This window comes from Rana temporaria, chromosome 1 (assembly GCF_905171775.1).
Source record: "Rana temporaria chromosome 1, aRanTem1.1, whole genome shotgun sequence".
Classification (NCBI taxonomy): Eukaryota; Metazoa; Chordata; class Amphibia; order Anura; family Ranidae; genus Rana; species Rana temporaria.
Window position 1 is genome coordinate 13,881,970 of NC_053489.1, and position 9,472 is coordinate 13,891,441.

The 9,472-nt window shown below is 44.7% G+C and overlaps 1 protein-coding gene across 1 annotated transcript; it reads right to left on the reverse strand.

The window, feature by feature from the left end:
• Positions 1 to 3,019: 3,019 nt before the first annotated feature.
• On the reverse strand, positions 3,020 to 5,736 carry LOC120924854 (vomeronasal type-2 receptor 26-like). Its single transcript, XM_040335843.1, has 2 exons — positions 5,694 to 5,736; positions 3,020 to 4,187 (listed from the first exon to the last, which is right to left on the reverse strand). Exon 2 carries the CDS (start codon positions 4,171 to 4,173, stop codon positions 3,295 to 3,297), a length of 879 nt encoding a protein of 292 aa, XP_040191777.1. The 5' UTR covers positions 4,174 to 4,187; positions 5,694 to 5,736; the 3' UTR covers positions 3,020 to 3,294.
• Positions 5,737 to 9,472: the final 3,736 nt, after the last annotated feature.

Genomic DNA, 9,472 nt, shown 5'->3' on the forward strand with positions numbered 1-9,472 from the left:
ATAGTGTGAGTGTAGGAACTTAGGACTGTACCGAGCCGGAAAATGAGTCTCCTGAAGCATGACTACATCAAATTTGGATGAACGGTAATGATCAAACGCTATCCTCCTTTTCCTGGGGGAATTTAGTCCCTGTGTGTTATGGGTAGCAATTTTAAGCTCCCTATTCAAATGGTATGGATCAGATATCTAGGCAGGGGGGTGAAAATCTGCTATGATATATAGAACTTACCCTTCGGTGTCTTCTCTCAACATGAACCTTAGGCAGGGGTTGTGAGATGATAGACCAGGCCCGGCTTCTCAGGACAAGGATGGACCGCAGGCTGACTCGAGAAAAAGAGAAAGGTGAGAAAAAGGGAAGAGAAGAGAGAAAAAACACAATAGCTAAATAAAATATAATAAAAAGTATATTCGTCGGAGAAGAATCCAAGTTTCTGGTGAGGAAAAATCCAGCCAGGAACCTAAAGAACAATGGTCATAGACCTCTAAACGAGGACCGACGACCCATCCCCCAGAAGCGGAAAGCCGCCTGTGTGGGAGGGGCGGAGGCACATGGGTGTCATCCCAGCCCCAAACAATAAATGAAAAATGTAAAAGAAAAGGCACACAAAAGGTATGACTGTAAATGAAGACCATAAAAATGTAGCAGGGCACATGAATTTGGTGAGGGAATTATATGAGCTAAAACTTAAGTGTGACCTGGCGAATCAGAGAACCCAAATTTTATAAAAAATAAAAACTTTCAAAGAAAAAAAAAAATGTTCAAGGAAAGAAAGGGACAATAAGAATTTGCCTATCAGTAAAGACCTCCATGCCCTAAAATAGCATATGTAAATCTTAGAGGGCAAAAGGAGGACCGTTAGAGACGCCTGTAAAGGACACCTCAGAGCCCACACCAGTAGGAGGGAGGCTCAAACTGATCTTAGTACAAATAAACCTGAACAAAAAAGGAGAAATAAACCAGCCTTATAAAAAAAAAAAAAAAAAAAAAACTACTTATGTCCCTTCAAGGAAGAACCATGAGAACCTCAGGAATAATCAAGTACAATATTCCAGGCGAATCAGTCTATGAGTTACCACCTTCTTTGGATTTTTTGGATTTACCGACATTCCACATTGGAGAAATTGGACTAGTGGGCGATGGGCGCTTGGAGGAAGTTGCTGAAGCAGCCGAGATGTCCATAGGAGCTTCCTGAGATATAAGCTTGAGACAAAGCAACAGTTTCTCACCCTCCGATAAGCTGGAAAAGGGATAAGCTTTGCCCTGAAATGAAAATTTGACAGCAAAGGGAAAGTTCCAACGATATTTGATTTCCCGTTTGGAGAGAACATTGAGAATGGGTTTAAGAGCTCGCCTCTTTTGGATGGTGGAAGGAAAAAGATCCGCAAAAATTTGAACCTAATGACCACAACAGAAGATTTGTTGCTGAAGTCTGGCTTGTTTCATGACCTCCTCTTTGGTAGCATAAAAGTGCGGCTTAACAACAACATCCCTCGGGAGACCGTCTTTCCTGGATGGACCTAGAGTCCTATGGGCTCTATCCATTTCCAGAAGATGGGGCTGAATAGATGGGATAAGCTCTTTAACCAGGTCTTGCACTGCTTCTGTAACGTCAGTAATGGTCTCTGGGAGGCCCCTGACCCTAAAATGATACCTCCTTGACCTGTTTTCGAGTTCATCGATTCTGGATAGAGCAATTTCTAGTTGGGTTTGGATATGAGCCGCATTTTGGTTGGTGCAAGACACTGTAATGTCCAATTTGTTCTCTATAGCCTCCATTCTAGAGCCTAAGTTAGCAAAGTTAGATTTCATATCTCTAGTAATCTGGGCAGCTGTATTGGCCAGGCCTCTTTCAAGCAGGGTAGAAAGCTTTATGAAAAGATCCCCCTGAGGAGAGTATTGGTGTTGCTAGATGGAGAGGAAAAATCAGGCCTTGCTGGAGACAGCGCAAACTCCTCCATTGTGCGGCCTATGAGTGATTCCGTGGAAGCCGGTGAGGGGGCTTGGGGGAGGTGTTGTTTGCCCTGGGTAGCTTGGGAGTAGGTGAGGATGGCCGGGGGCTATCACTTGCCTGTGTTCTGGCTTCCTCTCTCCCGCTGCCGCGTGCGAATGAGCAGAGGCCTGAGTCGCGGCCATCTTGGAACCTCCATCCCCGCCGGACTTGTTGAATTCCGGCCCGAGATCGCGACGGGCTGCTGGATTAGACATCCACTGAGGTGCCCCAAAGGTTCCCGTGCTGGAAGACTGAGCAACCGGGTCCCGAGCTGTAGTGCTGTGCCCGCTAGATCGATCGAGGGGCTGGGATGATGCGGAGCGCCTAGCTCAGGCTGCCATCACGGAGCTCCCGCGCATGCGCTCTCGCCCCGGCTGATTTTTTATACACAACAAGCGCTCTATGACCAACTTATCCATTAAAGAGGTCAGACTTATAAGGTGAGTGGATGACGGATTGGGGGGGTTCATGAAGAGATCGTATGAAGAACACAAAGGAGCTCCTTACATGTCACGAGGAAGAGATTTATTGTACTTAGTAGTGTGGGGGGACTCGATTTTCACATGCTGTACATGATTTAGGGGGAATTTCATCATATTGCAAATTTTTGGCCATTTCTTTTGAGGGATGAGATTTTGTATGTTAAATCATTGGATATCTACAGTATGTATTCATCTAACACTGTTTGGCACTTTATTATTTGCACATTTAATATGTTTTGTATAAGAGCGATTATATTTATATGAGGAATATTGATTTATAATATATAATATTTTTGGGGTGTATTTATATATTTATTTAATTTTAAGCAGTGTTGTTATTGGGGTGTATGATTAGAATACTTATAGGAAGGGATCGGGGGGATTGTTACTTCTTAATCTTTTTAGCTTTTTCTTTGACACGTCTGACTAGAAGATCTTGGAGATGGCAGAAATATCCTATTATGAGGCCCTTATGAGTAAGAACATTATTTTCCAAATTTTTAAAGAAATATATACAAAGGATAAATATTTTTTTATTAGGTCCTATAAAGGATTTAAAAAACATTGTTCTGTATTAATGGAACGGTTGGTGGGGGAACTACTACACCCATCAGGGGACAAGGTTTCCAACAAACCCAAAGTGTCTGATACCAGTGGTGTCCAGAGCAAAAATGTAACTCACCATCCACCAGAGAGGGAAGTATGAAATATTCATATACAATATAGCAGTGTTCATTCTCAATACACTGACATAATATTAGATTTAACAACAATAGAGATAATGCTATAACTACTGGTAACCCAGTGTTGTTCCATACATATTAGTGGATAACTGTTTTTGTGTTCAGGTCGGGTCTGAACAGAATTATGTAACATTTTGGGAAAAATATACAGCCAAGAAGTCCAGAACTTGATGCTATTATAGCAAAAACCTCCACAGCCACCATGTATTTCCCTCTGGTGCTCAGATAGGCCGGGATCATGGCAATCCAGACACTGCAGAACACCAGCATGCTGAAGGTGATGTACTTGGCCTCATTAAAACTGTCCGGTAATGTCCTGGCTAAAAAAGCGACAATGAAACTCACAGCTGCCAGAAGCCCCATATATCCCAGGACAGAGTAGAAGCCGATAACTGAACCCTCATTACACTGAATGATGATCTTCCCCTGATAAGAGTGAGTGTCCCGATCCTGGAAGGGAGGAGAAATAGACAACCAAGTGACACAGATTATGACTTGAACCAATGAGAAGACACAAATGATAAAATTGGGCAGTTTGGCTCCCATCCATTTCCTCCAGGGACTCCCAGGTTTGGTGGCTTTAAAAGCAATACACACCATGGTACTTTTGGCAAGTAGAGAAGAGACGGCAACTGAGAAGATGACACCAAAAGAGGTGACACGCAGCATGCAGGTCACATCTACTGGATGGCCGAGGAACAAGAAGACACAGAGGAAGCTCAGCATGATGGAGACCAGGAGAAGATAGCTCAGGTCACGGTTATTGGCTTTAACAATGGGGGTGCCCCGGTAATGTATAAATATCACCAATATTAAACCAGTCAGAAGACAACAGAGGATGGAGACAGCTGAAAATACTCCAACAATGGGATCATCAGTGTAGGAGAGAAATTCCATCACTCTTGGAACACACCGATCCTTCTTCTCATTTGGCCATTCATCATCAGGACATTTCATGCAGTTTTCACTATCTGCAGGAAGAACAATACAAACACAATGAGCATCGGGGTCAGAGCTTCTGAGCAAACAACTTATCTTGTGTTGTCTTATGCGGCGTACACACGGTCGTTTTTCGGCATGAAAACGACATCTTTCGGGTTGTAAAAAATGATCGTGAGTGGGCTAAAACGACGTTTTAAACCCGCGCATGCCCAGAAGCGAGTCATGAGACGGGAGCGCTCGTTCAGGTAAAACTACCATTCATAATGGAGTAAGCACATTCATCACGCTGTAACAGACAAAAAAGCGCGAATCGTCTTTTACTAACAAGGAATCAGCTAAAAGCAGCCCAAAGGCGAATAGAACTTCCCCTTCAGAGTGCCGTCGTACGTGTTGTACGTCACCGCGCTTTGTTCATCATTTTTCAAAAACGATGGTGTGTGGGCAACATCGTTTTTAATGATGAAATTGGAAAAACTTTGTTTTTTGGCATGCAGAAAAACGACCGTGTGTACGCGGCATCACTGCTAGCAATGGGATTTCCATCAGTGCATTGTGGGAGAGAAAATAAACTAAATAATACATTTAAATATAACAATAATATGTGAAAAAATATAATAAATAACCTAATTATACAATATTAATATTTAAATGTTAAAGACGTTCATTAATATAAGATCGATAGATCGATAGATCGATGATATCACACAGTTCAACTCCTATATGTAGAGACTTCCCATTGGCAAGTGGTAACATTAACATCTTCCCGCCCCACCTATAGCAAAATGACGGCCGGGTGGAAGCCATGTTGTTCTGGGAGGATGTCCTCCCAGAATCTGCCTCTCACATAGTCGTGGGGCCACACAGCGGCACTATCCTTCACTGGCTGTGTCCACAGACACAGCTTATGACTGATCACTGTACCAGCCCACTGTAAGTACCATGTGATTGCTGTGGCCAATCACAGCAGATCACATGACAATTGTAAACAATGGGTGCCTTCCTTATTTATACTAGTAATGGTAGTGATTAGCGACTTATAAAGGGACTACAACATTGCGGCAGACAATCTGATATTAACTGACACTTTTGATACTTTGCGGAAACCTAGCTGCGGACTTAACCGTTGGCTCAATGATAGTCCCAGAGTGTTTTTTTTTTAACCACTTAAAGACCGAGCCTGTTTTTACAAGTTAAAAACATGTTTTTTGTTAGAAAATGACTTAGAACCCTGTGAGGGGTTAGCCCGGCAGTGGGTGTATGTGACCCCCTGGAAGGGTTCAGCACACAAAAACACTAGGCACAGTAGACAGTGGTAGGAGGAAAACAAAAAGGTGCAGCTTTATTTGAACTATATACAAAATAAAAATATGACAGAAAACAAAAGAAATACAAAAATAAATCCTGGTCAACTTGACCTGCTCGCTATACACGTTGGTGTCCCTAACTAACAACTGGGTACAGCCTTGTGCTGCCCCAGTTCCTGACTCCCTGCTGTTTAAATCTCTTTAGCATTAGCCACACAGGCTTGGTCTTACCGCACAGAGATCACACTCCACAGACTATCCACACAGATCTGGTTCCAGGTTGGAGTATCTCTCTGTGCATGCTGGGAGCTTTTGTAGAGGACCTAATGAGTTCACCTAAATCAGCTGGGCCCATCAAGTCCTCCAGCACTCCCCTAGAGGTATAACGTGGCATAAAGCCTGAACCTAGGGGATATATAAACTGCATCTTGGATGCAACCAGGGAATTTAACCTGCCTGCTGCCACAACCCCCAAACATTATACATTTTTTTCTAACACCCTAGAGCAGGGATCCTCAAACTACAACCCTCCAGCTGTTGTGGAACTACACATCCCATGAGGCATTGTAAAACTCTGACATTCAGCCCTGGTTCACACTGGGTACGATTTGGAACGATTTGAGATGCGATTTGACATGTCAAATCGCATCTCAAATCGGCGGCAATTGTCGGCAATGGCACTGTCCTAATCAGTGCGACGCCACATCTGCGATTTCAAAAAGTAGTTCCTGTACTACTTTTCGCGATTTCGGGCCGCGATTTACATTAAATTGCATTAAATTACATTAAATTGCAGCCGAAATCGCGGCAAATTGCGGCAAAATCGCGAAATTTTGAATTCGCAGCAGTGTGAACCTAGGCTCACAGACATGACTAGGCATGATGGGAATTGTAGTTCCTGAACAACTGGAGGGCCATAGTTTGAAGACCCCTGCCCTAGAGAATAAAATGGCGGTCATTGCAATACTTTTTACGCAGCGGTCTTACAAGCACAGTTTTTTGAAAAAACACAAAACACTTTTTTTAATTAAAAAATAGGACAACAGTAAACTTAGCCCAAATGTGTTTATATTGTGAAAGATGATGTTATGCCGAGTAAATTGATACCCAACATGTCACGCTTCAAAACTGCATCCGCTTGTGGAATGGCGTCAAACTTTTACCCTTAAAAATCTCCATAGGCGACGTTTAAAAAATTCTACAGGTTGCATGTGTTGAGTTAAAGAAGAGGTCTAGGGCTAGAATTATTGCGTTGTCAAGGCTACCCCCCAATATACAATACACGTTTCCAAACTACCATTCAGGGACACCCTCCTTCCCAAAAATCAGCTTATGGTGTAACGAATCACAGCACAGTGATTGGACACAAGAGGCAGGATTTATGAATTCTCCAATCACAAGCAGGGGGCGGGATTGTGCTCCTCTAGGCATTCCCAGCCAGGACAAGTACTATCAGTGAGTAAAGCAGTGATGTGGTGGACTTTTTTGGGGGCATCAGATTGGCCGGGGAAGGGGGGTTGTGTCAGTTTCATTCCGGGACACTGTATTGTCCTGGAATGAAGGTGCCCGGGACAGACCTGCAAAATGCAGGACTGTCCCGGGCAATCCGGGACACGTGGTCACCCTAATAGAACATGCTGATGCAAAAATAAAATTTCTAAAGAAAAAAAAAAAACACAAGCCAAATCACATTTACATTGACTCGGTTGAAATTGCATGCATCCGGCTATTGAAAAAAAAAAGCACACAAAACATAGTGCCCCCTCCCCCTAGTCCATTCCAGACCCCTCGCGCTCTGCCACCCCCCCACCCCAAAGCACCTTATCCCCATCTTACCATGGCTGGTGGTTGTGGTGGCATGCAGGCAGGGGGATTATCAGAATCTGGAAGCCCCCAAAGGACTCAAAGGGTCTGGAATGGACTAGATGTGGGGGACCCCACGCCATTTTTTTTATTCAGCTGTCAGCGGGGAAGCCCATTGACAGCTGATGACTCGTCATTTGTTAAGGATGTCGGCTTCCCAGCCCCGCTCCTTAACAACCAGCTTTTACTGCGCCCTGGTTGGGCGCAGGGCATTTGGCGGGGCAAACACCCTGGGCTGGGAAACAGACAGTTTCCATCATCTGCTCATCGGGTGGCTGTGTCAGTTTCATTCCGGGACACTGTATTGTCCTGGATTGAAGGTGCCCGGGACCCGGGACAGAACTGCAAAATGTGGGACACGTGGTCACCCTAATCCCCACCGTGGTACATGGGAGCACAGTTGCAGCTATTGACTTTATTTTAGTGTCCTTGGTTGAGGCTTTTTCTGAACCGTGTAATTGGGAATCACATAGTTGCTGGTAGTTCCAGCTATCCCCACTAGAGACCAGCAGAGAGCAACATTTCCTGGAGAGAAGGAGCTCTCCATAGCACTTTCATCTCATCTCCCTGTGGCTTCCCCAGGAACCTGGGTTGGCGTCTGAGCGGGACTGACGTCATCCCACAGGACGGCACAGAGCTTCCTGGTTCCCCTCTCCCATAGACACGGCTCTTGAATCCGTTGCTGGATCGCATTCCTTTTGAGTGACCCCTAGCTAAAGGTACCGGCGGCCAGCCCGTTTTCCTATTCAGGTCACATCATTTTCATCATCTTATTTTGGGACCTGTTAGCCCCCCCCCCTCTGCTCAAGGGATCATAGTTTTTTTTTTCAAGTGCTTCATTATTTTTATTCATTATTCATTTTTACTTACCGTATATACTCGAGTATAAGCCAAGTTTTTCAGGACATTTTTTGGTGCTGAAAATGCCCCCTCGGCTTATACTCGAGTCACCTTTTTGCGCCTGATCTCCTAGATTTTGGGGACCCGGTATCGGTCAAAACGTGGCACACATCTTCCTCTACAAGTGTGCAAAGTTTGTTGTCCGGGGGACTTACGACCGGGGAGCACCGATTTTTCAAATTTGGGCACCCCTTTCACAGACGCCCATGTTAAACGGTCATTTCTCCGGTAACTTTGGGGACCCGGTTTCCGGCCGTCCGTAGGTCCCAGTTCTCCTCTACAAGTGTGCAAAGTTTGCTGTCTGGGGAACCTAAGTCTAGTCATGGACACAGTGAGGCATGGTCACAGTGAGGCATGGGCACAGTGAGGTATGGGCACAGTGAGTGAGTGAGTGAGAAACTTGTAAAACGCAACACATGCAAACTGAATCGCCTCTGGGCGCTGTTTCCATTTCATGGGTAAGGAACCCCTTGACCTCAGAAGAGATGGGTTTTAATCTTTCTCCTGAAGGCCAAGTGGTCCAACTCTGGTCGGATGTTAGTTGGTAGCGCATTCCATAGCCGAGGTCCCTGGACTGCAAATCTTCGATCTCCTTTGAACTTGTATCTGGCTTTGGGTATTTGGAGTAGGTTTTGATTTGTGGATCGCAGAATGCGATTGGGGTTATGGGCTTTTATTTTTTCGCATAGATATTGGGGGGCGTTTCCTTGAATACACTTATGCGTTAGGCAGAGTGCCTTGAAAGTGATTCTTACTTTTACTGGCAACCAATGAAGGGATCTCAGTGAAGGTGAGATTGACTCCCATGGTTTTTTGCCAGTCACTAATCGAGCGGCCGTATTTTGAACGACTTGCAGATGAGCGATTTGGTAATTGGGGAGACCTAGATAGAGGGTATTTGCGTAGTCAAGTCTGGAATTGATTATTGTTCCCACCACGACTGCAATGTCCTCTTTCGGGATAAAGGGCATGAGTCTACGTAGTAGGCGCAGCAGATGGTGTGATCTGCTGACTACTGACCCTATTTGTGCATCCATTGTCATGTAGGTGTCAAAAATGACTCTGAGACTTTTGACTTTGGTGCTAGGGGTGATGGTTTTGCCCAGAATGGGCGGGGGGTCCACGTTGAGGCGGGGTGATTTTTCTGGTTTGCGTGAAACAGAAGAAGTACTGTTTTTGAACCATTGAGTTTAAGATAACTGGATGTCATCCAATTATCTATCAGAGTAAGGCATTTCTCTAGTCCA

Bases quoted from the DNA above. Each gene is read 5' to 3' on its own strand.
- LOC120924854 (XM_040335843.1), bottom strand. From the start codon at position 4,173: ATGAAATGTCCTGATGATGAATGGCCAAATGAGAAGAAGGATCGGTGT.